Source organism: Diabrotica virgifera, chromosome 9 (assembly GCF_917563875.1).
Source record: "Diabrotica virgifera virgifera chromosome 9, PGI_DIABVI_V3a".
Taxonomy (NCBI): Eukaryota; Metazoa; Arthropoda; class Insecta; order Coleoptera; family Chrysomelidae; genus Diabrotica; species Diabrotica virgifera.
Window position 1 is genome coordinate 39,460,553 of NC_065451.1, and position 20,970 is coordinate 39,481,522.

The following is a 20,970-nucleotide window of genomic DNA, read 5'->3' on the forward strand; positions in this document are numbered from 1 at the left end:
TCCTCCATTCTTCTCTTTCTTAAACTGCATTACATATCCGGTTCCAGCTCCTTCTGTCTCTTGCTTTTTCTTCTGCATTTCTAATTCCCATGCCTTCTAGATCTCGCTTCACCTCTTCCAGCAATTTGGACCTCGGTCTTCCTCTTCGTCTCCTTCCCGCCGGAGACCACTTTGTCACTATGTTTATTATCGCTTCTTCTCCTGCTCTCCATACATGCCCATGCCATCTCAATCTTTGTCTCTTTATTCTCCTGACTATATCTTGCCCCTTCAATTCTTCATTTATTTCGTTATTTCTTCGACTCCTGTATTCACCCTCTGCTGTTTTTATTGGTCCTAATATTGCCCGAATTATTTTTCTCTCAGTTCTTCTCAAATTTTCTTCGTCTATCTTGGTCATTGTCATCACTTCTGCTCCATAAATTAATGTCGGTCTAATTAACGTTTTATAGAGCCTTAATTTAGTTGTTTTTGTTAATATTTTGCTTTTTATCATTTTTTTGTTGGCTTGGAATGCTCTATTTATTGCCAATGTTTTCTCTTTTATTTCGTTTTCTCTTGTTCCATCACTTGACAGCATGACCCCTAGGTACTTATATTTACCTTCTTCTTCTTTAAGTACCGTGCCCAAATTTTTAGGCGTGGGTAGCTTCCATAACAATTTGCCGATATCGTTCTCGATCTTGTGCGGCATGTAACAATTGATCTGCTTATAAGCCAGTCCATTGACGAAGGTTTCGGAGCCATGAATATTTCTTTCGACCAATTCCACTTTTTCCGTCGACCTTTCCATTGAATATTAACTGCAGCGTCCTGAGAGTTGCTCAGAATAGATCTAAGTTTCATAAATGCTCCTCTTGCAATTTCTATACGAGTTTTAATTTCTTCATCCGGATTTAGTGTCTCGTTTATCCAACATCCTAGGTATTTAAAATGGTTAACTTTTGTTATTGATTCATCACTGACAATTAGTTGCATAGGGCCGACGTCTTGTTTACTAACCACAAGTAACTTTGTCTTTGTTGCATTTATGTTAAGTCCGTTATTGGAGCATTCTCTAGTGACTCGATCAATAAGGAATTGAAGATCTTCGATATTTTCAGCCATGATCGCGGTGTCGTCTGCATATCTGATGTTGTTAATAGTTTCTCCCCCGATTCGAACTCCACATTGTCCTTCCAAGGCTTCATTAAAAATTATTTCTGAGTATACGTTAAACAAAGTTGGGGATAACACACAACCCTGTCTGACACCTCTTTGAATGCAAATTTTGTCTGTTTCTTTGCCGTCTACCAGAATGGAAGCTTCTTGATTCCAATATAGATGTTGTAAAAGTCTCAGATCTTTATCATCTATTCCAATCATTTCTAGATATTCAAACAACCTATCATGTTGAACTCTATCAAACGCCTTCTCAAAATCTATAAAGCAGACGTAAATTGGTTTCTGTACTTCCCATGATCGTTGAAGTAATGTTAACATTGAGAACAAAGCTTCCCTTGTTCCCAATCCTTCTCTGAAACCGAATTGTTTGTTTCCCATTGTTTCTTCACATTTCTGCTTGATTCTATTAAGAATTATCTTAAGAAGTAGCTTGAGAGAGTGGCTCATGAGACTAATTAGTCTAAAGACTTTACATGACTTACCTACTTCTTCAAATTTGTATCTTCCCACTTTGACCTCTCTATTAGTAGGATTTTTTCCTAATCTTAACATTTTTGTTTTGTTTTCGTTAATACTCAGACCCACTGTTTTTCCTTCTTGAATGAGTTCATCTACCATTTGTGTTAATATATCTCTTCTCTTTGCCATTATCACAACGTCGTCGGCATATGCTACAATTTGACCTCCTCTATTTCTGAGAGTACCTTTGTTCATTTTTCTGGTAATATATTCTATTGCCATGTTGAATAGTGTTGTGGATAAACTATCACCCTGCCTCACTCCTTTATTTGTTTCGAACTCTTCTGTTTCCCCTATTTGCGTTTTTACACTTGCTCTGGTATGGCTCATCGTCATTTTTATAAGTTTTCTTAATTTAAGCGGTACCTGTAGCGTTTTTAATATTTCCAATAGTTGGTTTCGTTTGATGGAATCAAAAGCTTGTCTAAAATCTACGAAAAGTATTTCTAAGTTTATGTTAGCTTCATTCGCCTTCTCCGTTATTTGTTTTAGTATGTATATCGCATCTATTATGGATTTTCGTTTCCTGAATCCACATTGATATTGACCTATCTTATTGTCCGCTGCTGTCTGTAATCTTCTTTGTATTATGGTTGACAATACCTTATATACTGTACTCAGTAATGTTATTTCCCTGTAATTTTGACAAGGGCGCATAATTAGGTATGTCAAATTAAACACTTGCTGCAGCAGATATTTTTCACGTTGTCAGCTGCACTTCTAGATATCTAAAGCTTTATAAAGCTTTAACTTTAAAGCTTTAGAAAAAAAGTTTTATTCCGAACTTATAAGATAGCTACTACTGTGTAATTGGATTCTCATGTATAGAATGGGAATAGAACTTATCTAGTTGTAGTATTAAAAAGAGCGTAAAAAATTATATCGATAATGGTAGATAACTCAAAATCGTAAAATTTCGAGTTTCCTAATTGTGGTATTAAGGGGACGGTATGTGGTATACAGCCAACCCAGGGAACTATCCCTTTTTAGTTTAAAGTATTTTTATTTATATTTGGGTGTTATGTGCAGCAGCTTAAACCTACTAGTTCCTAAGGTTGCATTATGTAATTTGCAATTTATTTAAATTTTTCAATAGATTATTTTTGTTTTATTTTCATTATCTTTTATTTTGTAATATTGACTATTGATGTAATTTTAGTAAATTGTATTTGTTATTGTTATTTCCTAACTCTTTGTAAGCTTTATCTATAAAATTGTAAAATTTTCAGTGACAATAAAGCATGTTTATATTCTATTCTATTCAGGATATCCTATGGTTCGTATTAGAGTTCAAAAACCTTTGTTTTTGTCTAGTGTTCCATAACAACAGGAGTAGAAGCAAATAAATAAAATTTAAATATGTTAAGCACAAGTCAATATAATGTTCAAATATAATACACTGATCAACAGATCAATTAGATCTATCAATGTTTCCCTATCCTGACAAATTAAACTACACCGAGAGAAAAAAATTCTTGACATATTAATATTTAAGAAAGATCGACTTGGCATATTGCCTAAGAAATATATCTTTGTATGTAACATATAATTTTCTAAAATATTTCAAATAAATTTTAGTATACCCAAAGAAATATATCTTAAACATGATTGAACTATCACTTCCTTGTAAACTGCAAACCCATTTATCAGAAAGAAATTATACTTGTCAAAAGAATATATTTTCTTGGCATTACTAAAACTCTTCTTTTTGAGCAATAATATTTCTTAGTAAGGAATATTGTTATCTTACCATTATTAATTAATGTATTTAATGTTAAGAAATATATTTCGCAGATACAATTGTATTGTATATTATTTAGAATTAAGTTACATTTCTTAAAAATAAAGTGATATTACATACGGCCAAATTAATCATTCTGTTAAGGTAAAACCATCCTTTATTAGATAATAAAAACAGGATATAAAACGTGAGATATTAATACATACAAATAATTTCTCCACTCTTCTATACAATAAACCTATACAATAATAAAAGGATGGAGAGGCAAATCCAACTTCCTCAATTTTTCCTTCTTTTGTTAATAGCACTTTGTATATCAGCATTTCACTAAAACAATATCGTTATGTACAAAAAGAGTAAACTTATTTTAATAAGTTTTTTTTATAAAGATATAGCTATTTATTTTGACAAATTTAGGAAGTTCAAAAAAAACAAATACACGACCCCACATAAGAACTATTAATACTAATAATAATCAATCATATTTAGTTCAAACATGGCATTATTTACCCTACATATCTATGTTTATTGTTTTCTTTTTGTTAATGAAATATTAATTATTTATCTGTATAATATTAAGTCACACAATAAACACTGTTTGGCTAAAACAAGAGAGAAAATACAACCAATGTAAAACATTGAAGCAGGCATAAAGACATAATACATAATTTTCTTTATTTTTATAATCTAAAAGAGACAGCATACCTAATCATTAAGAAATTTTATTACGGGAAACTATTATTAGTTTACATAATAAGTCATTTAATACATATTAACTAATTCACTTACAAAATTCAAACAATTCAGCAATTGTTGTATCAAAAAAAATGATGCAGTCTGTTATTAACTTTACACCAGTGTCTGATAGAGTAATATTCCTTCAACTCCATACAAAAACTGTAAATCTTAATATCATATAGGTCTATGCTCCTACTGCAGAAAAATCAGATGAAGAGGTTGAGGAATTCTATGAACAAATTAACCATGTTCTAAAATCTATAAAGCCAAGAGACGTCACAATTATCCTTGGTGATTTTAATTCCAAAATTGGGGAAGGTAAAAGCGGCAAATATGTAGGAAATTATGGTCTCGGGTTAAGGAACGAGAGAGGAGACCGAATGTTACAGTTCTGCCAAGAAAACGATATGATTATTTCAAACACATTTTTTAAACTCCCCAAAAGAAGGCTTTATACGTGGACATCACCTCAACATAACGCACAGAAAATAGTTAGGAATCAAATAGACTTTGTGTTGATAAATGAAAGATACAAAAACGGCATAAAATCGGTTAAGGCGTACCCAGGCGCAGATGTTTCCTCGGACCACAATCCCTTGATAGCGCGTGTAAGCATTAAACTTAAGAAACCTTCGCAAAGGGTAAAACCAGATTACATAGATACCAGCCGCTTACAGAACTCAAAAATCAAAGAAGAATTAAAGCAACAGATAAATGGTAACCTAAGAATGTTGTCTACAAAGGAACCAAACACGCACGTGGAAAACAAGTGGCAAGACTTAAAAGAAGCCCTAATAAAACCCGCTCAGAATATCCTTAGCAGAGGAAATACGACAAAAAGACAAGAATGGATGACAGAGAAAATTTTAAGTCTCATGGAGGAACGAAGACAGTTTAAGGGAAAATGCAAACAAAAATACAACGAGATACACAAGCAAATTAGAGATGAAATAAGGTCAGCGAAAGAAAACTTTTACAAAAGAAAATGTGAAGAAATTGAAGAACTGCAATTAAAACATGATACGTTTAACCTACATAAAAAGGTAAAAGAATTGGCAGGTATACAAAAAAGGAAGCATCCCAATGTGCTATACAACGCAAATGGACAAATAATAACTGACCTACAAGAAAAGCTTACGACCTGGAAGAATTATATAGAAGAACTCTTTGCCGATGAAAGAGAGGATCATGATATTGGTAACATACAAGGTGAGGAAGGACCAAAAATCTCTAAAGAAGAAATACTATATGCTATAAAAACAATGAAAAATGGCAAATCACCGGGTCCAGATGGACTTCCATCGGAACTTCTTAAGCTTGTGGAAGATGAAACAGTAAATGTTTTGGTTGACCTCTTTAACTGCATTTATAAAACGGGAGAAATACCTAAGGAATGGCTTCTGTCAACTTTTGTGACTATTTCAAAGAAAACAAACGCAAAACTGTGCACCGACCATCGCACAATAAGCTTAATGGGACACACACTAAAAGTATTTCTTAAAGTGATACATACAAGAATTCACAAAAAACTAGACGCTGACATCAGTGATACTCAGTTCGGGTTTCGAAACGGGCTTGGAACAAGGGAAGCACTATTTGCACTTAATATCATGTGCCAAAGATGCCTGGATGTTAACCAGGATATATATATGTGCTTTATTGACTACAACAAGGCGTTCGATAAAGTTCGCCACGAACACCTGATGAGACTGTTGGTAGAGAAAAACTTGGATAAAAGGGACCTCAGAATTATTTTCAATATTTACTATAACCAGAAGGCGAATATTAGAGTAGAACGGGAAACAACCGAGGAACTCGAGATCAAAAAAGGCGTAAGGCAGGGATGTATACTTTCACCAACCTTGTTTAACTTATATTCAGAAGATATTATAAACAGAGCCCTTGCTGACCAAGATATAGGAGTTAAAATAAATGGCACTTTAATAAACAATTTGAGATACGCTGATGACACAGTATTAATAGCAGAAACCCCGGAAGATCTCCAAACACTGATAAACAGAATAGTAGAGTGCAGCGAAAAGTTCGGTTTATCACTTAACATCAAAAAAACAAAAATAATGATGGTGTCGAAATCTCCACAAAATTTTTCTGACATAACCGTACATGATCAAAGAATTGAGCGCGTTAGAAAATATAATTACCTGGGAACTGTGATTAATGAAAACAACGACAACTCTGAAGAAATCAAGATCAGAATAGAAAAAGCTAGAGCTACTTTTACCAAAATGAAAACAGTTTTATGCGGAAGAGAGCTAAGTTTAAATCTTAAAATTCGCCTGATGAGATGTTACGTGCTGTCAGTTCTTTTCTATGGAATGGAAGCTTGGACACTGAAAAAGATCGATACAAGGAAAATAGAAGCATTCGAGATGTGGATGTACCGCAGGATACTGAGAATATCGTGGACAGATAGAGTGACAAACATGGAAGTGTTGCGAAGGATGCAGAAAGAAAAATAACTTGCGCTTACTATTAAAAAGCGCAAACTGCAATACTTGGGACATATAATGAGGGGACAAAAGTACCAGCTACTACAATTAATTATTCAGGGAAAAATAATAGGTAAAAGATCCATTGGCAGAAGAAAACATTCATGGTTGAAGAATTTAAGAGATTGGTACAAGTGCAGCAGCTGCCAATTATTTAGATCTACGGTATCAAAAATACGCATAGCCTTGATGATAGCCAAACTTCGGAACGAGGACGGCACCTGAAGAAGAAGAACTAATTCACAGTTTTCGGCAATAAAATTTCTTAACAATTAAAATATTTCTTTCATGCTAACTGATTTCTTTATCACAAATAAATGAACAGAAAACATCCTCAGCGTTGCACCCGCCATATTTGATATAGCGTTGTATTGTATATTTTTATAGAATATGATACATTCAAGAAACCTATTATAGTTGATTCATAAATATACACATTTTTAAAAATGCACTTACATGTATTGTTATATTTCTATTTGATATAAAAATTAAAATTTGATAATTATAAACAAAATTCAATTTAATATAAAATATTGTCAATTTTCTCAACCACGGGCATATAAATTTAAAACAACCTGTATACAACAAATTGTTATATGTAATTTTAAGAAGTGATTAGAATAAGCGTACGAAACTCGGAACAATGTGCTTAGAATAAACAAAGTGAATGACGCGTACCATTATCGTTTCTTCGCGGAAGGTCGATCATTAGCCTATGCTAAATAAAACTCAGTGAAATAGATGATAGTTCATTATCGTTTTTCGCGGAAGGTTTCGATCACTAGCCTATGCTAAATAAGACTCATTTGAAAGAGAGAATAGGTCATTAAAATTTGTAAATAGTTAGAAAGTATTTTAGAATGGGAATTAAATATTTTCTTTTGAAATCCATTAAGCATATTTAGAAAGATTAAAAATTGGTTTTGAGGAATATTACGAATGAGAGTTGGTGGTGGAAGATTGATTTGTGAATCTGGAAGGGATATTTAGAAAGTAGGGGAATGGATGACAAAGTGAGATGAGAATGTTTTGAGCTGTCGAGAAGTGAAGTCGAGTAGGAGACGGTAGTGTTCGAGGAGTGAGTAAGCCGGTATAGTTCCGTGAGTGTGGAGTATCTATCGTGGAACGAGAAGTAGGCCAGGTCGAGAGTAAAAGAACCTCCTTGAGCCCAGAGTGTCCCGGTAGCTGATAGCAGGTTCGAAAAAGGTAGAACACAGCATCACGACAAAAGCAGGAACGAGAGCTATTCGAGCTAGTTTTTCAAAGGAGAACATCACTGGAAGCCAGGACGAGGTTTGATCGCAGCCAAGGATAGCAGGAAAGGGTCTTGTGTGAGGACATTTTCAGTTCACCAGGAAAAGGTCAGTCTCATTTGTTTGGACATGAATGTATGGGTTTTTCATATTAAATTCCACATAAAAAAAATTGAATAACATAATCAATAATATCAGAAAAGCTTCATCAAACTTAAATAGAGTTGTTCCTAATAACTCCTAATAGTTAAATGTTAATAAAAACTTTCAATTGAAAACCAAAAGGAAATAAGATTCCCATTTGTAAATGTTATGTTAAGAATAATAAGAAATAGCAAATATTAAGCATTGATTGCCTTTTAAATAAAATAAAAAATATTTTGATTAAAATTGTAACCCATATGTGTATTTTTTTTACTCTTTTCTTTTCTATCCCGATTAGGAACCATTAAGAAATATTTAGAAGCCACGGAAGTAAGTAATTAATTTATAATTCGCCCTGAGATTGAAAACATATTGATATGTGATCTGGTTAATTAATTAGATTAGTATTAATACATTGATTAAATTAAGTGACATATAAGAATATTATCTCATATCAATAATCAAGATCACATCAACTGTCGTCCAACGTGGAAAGCATTGTAAAGTATTTCTAGTGGCAAATTTGAAGGATAGAGAGAGTAAAGCCGGTATTTGAAAATTTATATGCCTGTGGTAAAAAGTGAGATACTTACATTTGATAACATAAAATTTTAGATCTCTTTAGGTACAAATTTTACATAACTGATTTAATATTTTATTTTTACGTTGTTTGCATTTGTTATATTTATTGACAATTTATAATATTTGGGTGAGAAAAAGTCGTCTTGGTAACATACTAGTAAAATTTCATATTTGGCGGGGACAGTACTTCTTGAAAACAAATGTCTGTGACAAGAAGCCAAAGCAAGGACAACAAAAAACAAAAAGAATATTCAGACCAAGAAGATATTTTAGACACGACAATCATGGCATCAGAACAGCAAGAATTATCAGGAATAGATAAACTATTACAACTTATGCAACTCCAGTCAAAAAAAATGGATGAAGCAAAACGAACAATGGATAAAAATCAGGAAGAAACATCAAAGAAAATGGATAAAGTGGATCAAAAAATGGATGAAACACAACAAAAATTGGATCAAAAAATGGATGAAACACAACAGAAAATGGATCAAACACAACAAAAATTGGATCAAAAAATGGATGAAACACAACAAAAAATGAAACAAGCAATAGAAGAGAACAACAAGAAAATGGAGGAACGCATAGGAAAGTATGAAAAGGAAGTAAAAGGATGTTTGACAACAATGAAAAACGAGATGAAAGAACAAGAAATGAAAATCCAAAATAAAATAAAGGAGATAACGAATTGCCAGAAAAAAGAAATGGAAAGTTTGGAAAACAAGTTGGAAAATGCTATTCAAGTAGACAGAGAAGAAGTGGAAAAAAGAATCACAGAAATAGAAAAACAAGTCACCGAAAACAGGACGCAACATAATGTCGGAGAAAGAAGAGAAATGGTTATACATAGCACAGATGACGTGAAGATAAGGTTTGGCGGGGATGTAAGAAGATTACACCCAGTTCCGTTCATAAATAGCCTGAAAAAGAAAATACAGCACATCGGAAATTTCGAAACAGCAAAAGAAACTATCAGAAACCATCTCAAATATGAAGCAAGCCTATGGTTCGATAGTAAAGAAGAAGAATTCGGCAATTGGCAACAATTTGAACAAAAATTTTTGAACTATTTCTGGGGAAGATCCAACAATTGGAAATTAACAAGGAATTGCAAAATGGGAAATATAGTGATAGGATGGGTGTATCAGAAAGGACATATGCTTTGCAAATTTACAATAATGCAAAACATTTACAATATAATTACTCATCGGAACAATTAGTCGAACTGATTGCAAGACATTTCGAGGAAACGCTGGAAGACCATATCACATTGCAAAATTACAAAGATATAGATAGTTTATGCCAATTCCTACAAATAAGAGAATCACGTCTAAGAGAAAGAAAATCAAGAAGGTCGCGAGAAGATTACAGGCCCCGAGAAACACAAGATTACAGAGATAGAAATCAAAATAGGAGGGACTATACAAGACGAGATTTTAATACCAGAAGGGAAAACGAAAATAGAGACAACGGAAGAGGAAATTATGAACAAAGAAATAGGCAATGGAATGAGGACAGAAATCGAGAATACCAGAATAGAAACACCACACGCTCAAATCAAGAAAACAGAAATAATGGTAGACAAAATGAACAGGGATATCGAGAAAACCGAAATAGATCCGACAGACCAAGAGAAAATAGAAGAGAAGTAAATAATACCCAGACAGATGAATATGACGGAGAGAGACATTATGACGAAAATATAAGTAACGATGAGCAACCGGCGTCTTTTCACGACGGCGCTCACTAAAAACCAAAAATCAAACAGGAATCTTTTGTCACCCCAAGGAGTTTATTAAATTGGCAGGAAACAACGAAAAGAAAAATGGAGTTAATTTAAAATTTGTGGATGGATTTATCAACGAGAAACCAATTAAAATTATGATAGACACTGGATCTGAAATAACATTGGTCAACAGAAAACTAATAGAAGAAGTTAACTTAACAAATTTAATTTATAAAATACCTAGGGTAAATTTAGTGGGCGCAAACAAACGGACATTGGCAACTATAAATGAAGGCATACGAGTAATGATACGACTGGGCAAGAATATGTATGCACTACAATGTGTAATAATGCCAAACATGTCACATGACATGATAGTAGGAGTGGACGAATTGGCAGAAAAACATGTAGTGATAGATTTTAAAAATAATACGATGAAACTAACAGAAGAAAAAGAAAAAGAACAGGACAAGGAACATGAGAAACAAAATACGGACGAATCAGGTAAAGAACAAACAGTGGAAATGAATTTGGCAGCGAAGCAAGGACAAAGAAGAAAAAGGAGAAAAGGTCAGAAAAAGATAAAAGAAAATGAAACCTGTGGCTCCTCAAAAGAAGAGTTGAGCCCAGAAGAAGAAAATTTGAGAGTATCAGAAACAAAGGAAACCTGGGATTCCTCAAAAGAAGAGACGGGCTCAGGAGAAGAAGAAATAAAGCTAAAAAATGAAAGTGAAAAGAATATGATTGAAACAGTGGTATTTGAAGAGGAGGTATATGCAAACGAGGATGCAGAATGCACGGTAAACATGTGTGAAGAATCTGAGAAAAAAGACAGAAAATTGATATGTGGAGAAGGGAAAGAAAAAGAATTGCGGTTGATGTTAAGAAACTACGAAAATTTGATCAATGAGGAAAACAGAGTGGCTAAAAAGTACGAACATTCATTTGAGGTGAAAAACTTGGGAAATTTTCGATCAAAGACTTACCCGATTCCATACAAGTGTCGACAAGAGGTGAAAGAAGAAATAAATAAAATGTTGGAAGATCAAATCATCGAAAGATGTGATTCACCGTATGTTAACCCGATTGTGATAGTAAAGAAAAGCAGTGGAGAATTGAGATTATGTTTAGATGCCAGGAATATCAACCAGCACACTGTATCACAATATGAATCACCTCTAAACATCGAGGCCATTTTTGGAAGAATCACCGGGTCACACATATTTTCGAAAATTGACTTAAAACACAGTTTTTGGTTGATACCGTTAGCTGAAAAGTGTAGAAACTACACCGCTTTTTCTATTGATGGTATTGTCTACCGGTTTAAGGTAGTGCCGTTTGGATTGCAGAGTGCTTGTGCTGCACTCGTCCGAGCTCTACATACCATTTTGAATCGCCACGAAGATTTCATAGTTCATTATATCGATGATTTATTAATTTTTTCACAAGAAACTCAGAGTCATCTGAAACACATAGAAATAATTCTGGAAGAATTGGACACAGCGGGATTGAAATTAAACATTGAAAAATGTCAATTTTTTCAAAAAGAAGTCATTTATTTGGGTTTTCAATTGGACACCAAAACAGTAAGATTATCCGAAGACAGAGTCAAGCTCATAGATGAATACCCAAGACCAACGAATTTGAAAACATTGAGAGGTTTCCTTGGCACGATTAATTATTTTAAAAAACTGATTCCCGATTTGAGCCAAAAGGAAATCCCTCTGATAAAGTTGCTTAAAAAAGGAATAAAATGGAATTGGAAAGAAGAACAGGAGGAAGCTTTCGAAACATTAAAACGAGAATTCGCAAAAGGAACGAAAATATACCACCCCATTTACAATTTACCTTTTATACTCCGAACTGATGCGTCCATACAAAAATTTGCAGGAGTTCTGTCTCAAATACAAAACGACCAAGAAGTGCCGATATGTTTTATATCGCGAGTGACTAAAACACATGAGAGAAAATATAGTGTTACAGAATTGGAGTTTGCCAGTGTACTATATTGCGTAAACAAATTGAGGTTTTACTTATTGGGAGCAAAATTCACAATCGAAACAGACCATGCAGCTTTAGTACATATCATGAAGAATAGATTAGTAAATAATAGAATACATAGAGGCATTCTATTATTACAGGAGTATGATTTTGAGTTCCGATATATAAAAGGAAAAGACAACATAATAGCCGACGCTCTAACACGGGATGAGGACACGGGAAAAAAGGAAACAATTACTCTACAGGTGGGACTAAATAGATTAATACAAGAAGAAGGGATATATTCGTTAAATGAGATAAGGACAAACCAAGAAGACCTAGAGGAAAGAGAGAAAAGAAGAGCGGAATTAGAAAATGACATATATTTTAAGAGAATAGACGGAAAGGAACTATATTTAGTGACACAGACATTGGCCGAAAAGATAATAAAGAAATTACATGAGAACAATGGGCATATCGGTAGCAGAAAAGTTTGGCTCGTTTTTAGGGAAAATTACATCAGCCGACAGGATTACCGCATTGCAAAGGAAATTACCCAGAAGTGCGATGTATGTCAAAAATATAAGAGTCGGAATTTCAAAAACGAAAATGTTGCCAAAAATATTGAAGCCCGAAACAAACTAGACATTGTAGCAATAGATATGTTAAGCGATCTAATTATGACCACTAAAAGGAACAAACATATTCTGGTAATGGTGGATGTGTTTTCAAAATACGTAAAATTATATAGTTGCCGCACCACAAAAGGGGAGGAAATATTAAGAAAAATCGACAATTTTATAGCCATAGTAGGAACACCAAAAAAGATTCTACTGGACAATGCAACGTATTTCCGAAATGATCGTTTCAAGGGACAACTTCGAGAACGAGGAATAGAGACAAATTTTGTCAGCATCAGGCATCCACAGAGTAATCCTTCGGAACGATTCATACAGGAAGTGACGAAATTTCTTCGCATTGCAACAGATGGTCAACATCGCCACTGGGACAGGAAAATGGCGGAAATAGAAAGGTATCTAAATACAATTCCGAGCACAGTAACAAAAGAGACCCCAGAATACATCATGAAGGGTATATTGCCGATAAGGCCATGGGAAGACCAAGAGCCAAAAGAATATCAACAGGTGATTGAAACCGTACAGAGAAGATTACGGCGAAGCAACGAAAAATATATCCAAAGACAGGAACAAAATAGAAAAAGAAGACCAGTGACTTTCCAAAAGGGTGAAAAAGTACTCGTGAGGGCATTACGAGTATCAAATCTTCCTGGGGGCATTTGCGCAAAGTTGATGCCTGTTTTCGAAGGCCCGTACATCGTGAATAATGAAAATGGGATAAATAGTTATGAGTTGAGGCACAGGAACTCGGAAAAGATCCGAGGAATTTATAATATTCACGATGTATACAAATATCACGAATAAAAGACAGAATTACATGAAGTAGATAGTAAGTTAGGGTATAAGACATAGATTAAAGTAAGGAAATATACAGGGAGTTGGTTTTGCCTCGAGAAAATTTATTTAAAAATGCAGATAAATTTTATCGAATACAAGGCGGGGATTTGTTATATTTCTATTTGATATAAAAATTAAAATTTGATAATTATAAACAAAATTCAATTTAATATAAAATATTGTCAATTTTCTCAACCACGGGCATATAAATTTAAAACAACCTGTATACAACAAATTGTTATATGTAATTTTAAGAAGTGATTAGAATAAGCGTACGAAACTCGGAACAATGTGCTTAGAATAAACAAAGTGAATGACGCGTACCATTATCGTTTCTTCGCGGAAGGTCGATCATTAGCCTATGCTAAATAAAACTCAGTGAAATAGATGATAGTTCATTATCGTTTTTCGCGGAAGGTTTCGATCATTAGCCTATGCTAAATAAGACTCATTTGAAAGAGAGAATAGGTCATTAAAATTTGTAAATAGTTAGAAAGTATTTTAGAATGGGAATTAAATATTTTCTTTTGAAATCCATTAAGCATATTTAGAAAGATTAAAAATTGGTTTTGAGGAATATTACGAATGAGAGTTGGTGGTGGAAGATTGATTTGTGAATCTGGAAGGGATATTTAGAAAGTAGGGGAATGGATGACAAAGTGAGATGAGAATGTTTTGAGCTGTCGAGAAGTGAAGTCGAGTAGGAGACGGTAGTGTTCGAGGAGTGAGAAAGCCGGTATAGTTCCGTGAGTGTGGAGTATCTATCGTGGAACGAGAAGTAGGCCAGGTCGAGAGTAAAAGAACCTCCTTGAGCCCAGAGTGTCCCGGTAGCTGATAGCAGGTTCGAAAAAGGTAGAACACAGCATCACGACAAAAGCAGGAACGAGAGCTATTCGAGCTAGTTTTTCAAAGGAGAACATCACTGGAAGCCAGGACGAGGTTTGATCGCAGCCAAGGATAGCAGGAAAGGGTCTTGTGTGAGGACATTTTCAGTTCACCAGGAAAAGGTCAGTCTCATTTGTTTGGACATGAATGTATGGGTTTTTCGTATTAAATTCCACATAAAAGAAATTGAATAACATAATCAATAATATCAGAAAAGCTTCATCAAACTTAAATAGAGTTGTTCCTAATAACTCCTAATAGTTAAATGTTAATAAAAACTTTCAATTGAAAACCAAAAGGAAATAAGATTCCCATTTGTAAATGTTATGTTAAGAATAATAAGAAATAGCAAATATTAAGCATTGATTGCCTTTTAAATAAAATAAAAAATATTTTGATTAAAATTGTAACCCATATGTGTATTTTTTTTACTCTTTTCTTTTCTATCCCGATTAGGAACCATTAAGAAATATTTAGAAGCCACGGAAGTAAGTAATTAATTTATAATTCGCCCTGAGATTGAAAACATATTGATATGTGATCTGGTTAATTAATTAGATTAGTATTAATACATTGATTAAATTAAGTGACATATAAGAATATTATCTCATATCAATAATCAAGATCACATCAGTATATAAAGTTCTACGATTTCTGGAAGGCCCTGCAGTTGGTTAATAGCTCCTTTCTTAATATTGTTCTGAAGCTATAGGTATATTATATTATCATTCTGTCCCAGCTTTGAATTGTGGCTTATTTTCCAGTTGGAATAATAAGCTCCTGTCTTTCAGAGTTGTCCATCATTATATCTAAAAAGCATATAAAGATACTATTATGTTTCTTTTATAACCATTCGGATACGCAACAATATTATTATTACACCTTAAATTACTCAATTTACTTTTATTTAATACCTATATATGTACGTACCTTCAAAATATCCGTTAATTTTTAAAGAACGCCCACAAATCCAAAATCCATCTATATGAACATGAACTAATAATAGGTTTGTTCTAGCAAACAGTCAAACTAGTCAGAAACCGTCAGCAAACAGTTGGTCGGTGAAAGAACATAATACAGTCACCAGTGTTATCCCCTTTACTCGCGCTGGTCGACTATTCGCTGATGGTTTCAAACCGTTTGAAACTGATGCTAGAACAAACCTTATACGCAGCAAAAGTTATATTAACTTTAACAATTAAACAGAAAATAATCAAAGAAAAACTGTACAAAATAATTTTATTTTATTTTATTGAATAATATGTTTGTGTCTAATATTTTTATTTTATATTCGATATGACGTTATGCTATGCTATATTTTATTTATACAGATTAACACGGTTACCTCAAATGGCTACCCAATTGAAACTCACCAAATAGAAACCGAAGACGACTACATTTTAACAGCATTCAGGATACCACATGGCCGAAATACCACATCTTCTAACAATCTTCCGATTATACTTAACCATGGAATGTTGGGATCAGCAGACAACTATATTTGGCTAGGACCCCAGCGATCCTTAGCCTATATTTTGGCAGATGCGGGATATGATGTATGGTTAATGAATTGTAGGGGAACATCTTATAGTAGAAAACATAAAAGTCTGAGTCCGAACGAGAAACAATTTTGGGATTTTTCGTAAGTCGTCGTAGTATATTATAAAAAAGAAAAAAAAATAAAAAATAAAAGATTAAAAAGGGTTTAAGTGTCAAGGGTTCGTCGTCTCTACGTGATTATATATTGTAAAATCCGGAGATAAGGGATGCAGCCAGAAAGCAGTTTATTAACGAGAAGTCTTAGATTTAAAATATTGTTTATTATATTTTTATTTCAATTATTCTAATTGTTTAAAAAGTAGTAAACTTTGTATCTGGGGCTTTTCGTTGTTTTCCTCGTAATAAAAAATAAAAATATTTATAAATTGAACTAACAATCATCATCCTCACCATTAAAAACTATATATCTACCTGAAGATAGAAAAAATTCTCTATAGGTCGTAATATAGAACCCTTGGTGATTGTGATTTTCTATGGCCTGAGCTTTTACAAATTTATAAAAACACAGGCCGATACATAGTGGACAATGGGAAAATGTACAACATACAATCATCACCTGCCCTCTCCTTCTTCTTCGTCGTCTAGCCATTCACGTCCACATCTGAACATAAGCCTCTTTAAGGCTTAGTTTCCATTGTTTTTGATTGTACGCTACTTGTAGCCAATTTTTCCCGGCAGTCCGTTTCAGATTATATGTCCATTTCATAGGAGGTCTGCCTCTGGGTCTTTTGTGTTGGTATGGTCTCCAGGTTAGAATTGTTCTGTGCCATCTCTTTAGATCGCTTCTAGCTACATGCCCTAAGATTGAAGACTCTGAAAGCAAGATTGGAAATTTTGGATTCGGCACAAGAAACACAAGGGGAGAAAAACTTATGGAATTTCTGGAACAAGAAAACATGTATATTATGAATACCTTCTACAAAAGGAAACCTAACAGAAAGTGGACATAGGTTGCACCTAACGGAACCACCAAAAATGAAATAGACTATTTTCTCTCAAACAACAAAAGAATATTCGAAGACGTAACAATAATAAACAACGTAACAACGGGTAGTGACCATCGTATAGTTAGAGCAAAAATAAATATTAACATGAAAGAAGAGAGGAAAAGAATATTTAAAAAAACAACGCGAATAGATGCCTTTAAAGTAAAAACAAATGAAGAGCAATCCCGAGAGGTCTTAGCGGATAAGTTCAAATATGATCCTTCACATAATCAAGATGAAATTGACGAAATTAACAAAAACATCAGTAAGAACCTTCTCGAAGCCGGACTACAGGTCGCAAAGAAAACAAGTACTAAAGAAGACAAAATAAGCAACGAAACTAAACAACTAATGACGGAAAGACGACAACTACTAACGCAAAACAAACGCCATACTCAAGAATACATAGAACTTAATAAAACAATTAGAAAAGAACTAAAACGCGACTTACAAAAATGGAACGAGAACTTAATAGAGCGAGTCATTGAAAACAACAGAGGCTTAAAATGTCTAAGACCCGCATTGGGTGTTCAAAAAATCATTAAAATTAAAGAAGCCAATAGTAAGGAAGAGAAGGACAAATATAAAATAACGAAAATAGTCGAAGACTTCTACAAAAGCTTGTACAGCTCGCAAAGCCAGCCTAATGAATCAACAAAGGAGAACGTCAAAAGAAAAATAAAAAACGTGGGATCAGAAGTACTACCAAATATAAAGGGATTCGAAATAGAAAGAGCTTTAAAAGAACTAAAAAATAATAAAGCTCCAGGACAGGACGGTATAATTGCCGAGCTCTTGAAAACAAGCAAGACAGTAACAATCCCTATACTAACAGAGCTATTTAATAAATGTCTCCATAATAGCAAGATCCCTAAAGACTGGAACGAAAGTCTAGTAATACTTTTACACAAAAAAGGGGACAAATGTGACCTACAGAATTATAGACCGATATCGTTGCTCAGTCAAGTATACAAACTATTCATGAGAATTATTAGCAACCGGTTGACCTACAAAATGGACAATTACCAACCAGTGGAACAGGCTGGCTTCCGCAAAGGATATAGTACATCAGACCATCTGCTGACAATGAGAACATTGATAGAGAAGGCAAATGAATACCAACTACCCGTATTTCTTGCCTTCGTAGACTATGAAAAGGCGTTTGATAGTATCGAGATGTGGGCCATAGAACAAGCTATTAATAATTGTAGAATAGATTCGAGATATAGACAACTAATACATAATATATATGAAAATGCAACTATGATAGTACAACTAGACGAAAATACAAATACCATCCCTATTAAGAGAGGCGTGAGACAAGGAGACGTAATATCGCCAAAGCTTTTCAACCTAGCACTAGAAGACGTCTTCAAAACGACAAATTGGTCAACCTATGGCATTAACGTTAATGGCAAGAAGCTAAATCACCTCAGATTCGCTGACGACATTGTGATTATAGCGAGCTCATTCGAGGAACTGCAAATTATGATAGAGGAACTCGCAGGCAGCTCCCAATACGTCGGTCTAAAAATGAACATGAAGAAAACTAAAATAATGACAAACACAGATGACCCCAGACGCATAACTATAAATGGCAGTGAGATAGAAAAAGTCCAGGAATATATCTACCTAGGCCAAATCCTGAAACTTGACAAAGAAAACCAAAGTGCGGAAATTAATAGGAGAGCAAGACTAGCATGGGCAGGATTTGGAAAACTTGGTTGGATACTTAAGAACCGCAAAATACCTCAATATTTGAGGACCAAAGTGTTCAACCAGTGCATCCTTCCTATCATGACATATGGGTGTCAAACCTGGACCCTAACCAAGGCAAATATGAATAAACTAGCTACAACAGAAAGAGCTATGGAAAGAGCAATGTTAGGTATACGACTGTCAGATAAAAAGAGGAGCGACTGGGTAAGATCAAAAACAAATGTCGAGGACATAACAACAAAAGTTGCCAAACTTAAATGGAGCTTTGCAGGCCACACTGTTAGACAAAAAGACCAACGTTGGAATGCCACGATACAACATTGGAGACCTTACCAAAGTAAACGACCGAGAGGAAGACCACAGATGAGATGGGTTGATGATATTAAAAGAGTAGCCGGAACGAATTGGAAATATGTTGCTCAGGATAGAGACCGATGGAAGGAGTTGGGAGAGGCCTATGTCCAAACGTAGACGATAGAAGGCTAAGAAGAAGCTACATGCCCAGCGTATTCCCATTTCAATTTTAATGATTTTTGTACCATATCAGTGACTTTGGTTTTCTGTCTTATCCATGTGTTTGTTTTTCTGTCCTTAATACTCCAGGGTAATAAGCTAGAAATAGACCATGTTCGGGACACTCAAAGATCCAGGGAACTGACTACTTTTTTAGTTCTTCTTCTTAAAGTTCCATCTCCTAACGGAGGTTGGATATCATAATGGCTATGGTCACTTTGTTGGCTGCTGCTCTGAACAGTTGTAATGAACTACAGTTAAACCATTCTCTAAGGTTCCTCAGCCAGGAGATGCGTCTTCTTCCTATGCTTCTTTTTCCTTGGATCCTTCCTTGCATAATAACTCTCAGCAGCTCATATTTCTCTCCTCTGGTAATGTGACCCAAATATTCTAGTTTTCTTGTTTATATACTGTTCATAATTTCTAACTCCTTATTTAAACGTCGTAGCACTTCAACATTGGTAATCCTTTGAACCCACTGAATTTTCAACATTCTTCTGTAACACCACATTTCGAACGCTACTATTTTTCTTATATGTTGCCTTTTCAATGTCCAAGCTTCCATTCCGTATAGTAATATAGAAAATATGTAGCATCTTAGAGCCCTCAATCTGAGAGGCAACTGAAGGTCTTTGTTTGTAAGCAGTGTCTTCATTTTTATAAATGCTTGCCTTGCAGTTTCAATTCGGACTTTAATTTCTTTGCTTTGGTCATTTTTGTCATCAACCCAGGTTCCCAGATATTTGTATGTCTTTACTATTTCTATTTGGGTTTGCTCTAGTATTAACCTTTCATTTCCATGTTGTGTTTTTGAGACAATCATAAATTTAGTTTTTTTCTTGTTTATTTTGAGTACATATCGAATGCAATAATCGTTAATTCTATTTAACAATTCTTGTAGCGACTCAAGGGTGTCTGCCATTATACCGGTGTCATCAGCGAATCTTATGTTATTTACTGTTCTTCCGTTTATAGAGATTCCATCACTCCAAAACGTCTTCTTCAGCAATGGGACCACAGTTAGGTAGTTGCTGAAGGTCGTGCATTGTCATCAGGTTCGTTAACAAGAATGTTGTTTGGTTCATCTGCTGTTGTGTTTGCTTCGTCAATATTATCTTCTATATTTGGCTAAAGTTTTTTCCAAGACCTTAACAACATAAACGTGGAAACTCTCCCAGTGTATTATCGGTCGCAGAAATCAGCGTGGATGGACACATATTTGTTCAGGGAATAGTTCGTTTACGAATTTGTTCTCAAAGTAAACAAATATTGGACAAAATTAAAACTGTCCATCAAAGCACTTCTACTTCCTGACAACGCCCTTACTCACCAGGAACATACTCAGTGTGACGATGAAAAAGAATTTAAACTGCTGTTCCCATTCTTCAACAGCCGATAGATCAAGGGGCCATTAAGTGCTTCCACAGGAAGTATCGCCGAAAACTGCGATGACAATAACAAATAGTGGTCATTGT

At 34.3% G+C, this 20,970-nt stretch overlaps 1 protein-coding gene across 1 annotated transcript in view; it reads left to right on the forward strand.

The window, feature by feature from the left end:
- LOC114332823 (lipase 3-like) overlaps positions 1-20,970 on the forward strand; it is a 56,096-nt gene that overhangs the window by 14,364 nt on the left and 20,762 nt on the right. Inside the window, exon 2 of the mRNA XM_028282601.2 lies at positions 16,049-16,359. Coding sequence (XP_028138402.1) covers positions 16,049-16,359 — 311 coding nt within the window. The remainder of the gene's footprint in view (positions 1-16,048; positions 16,360-20,970) is intronic.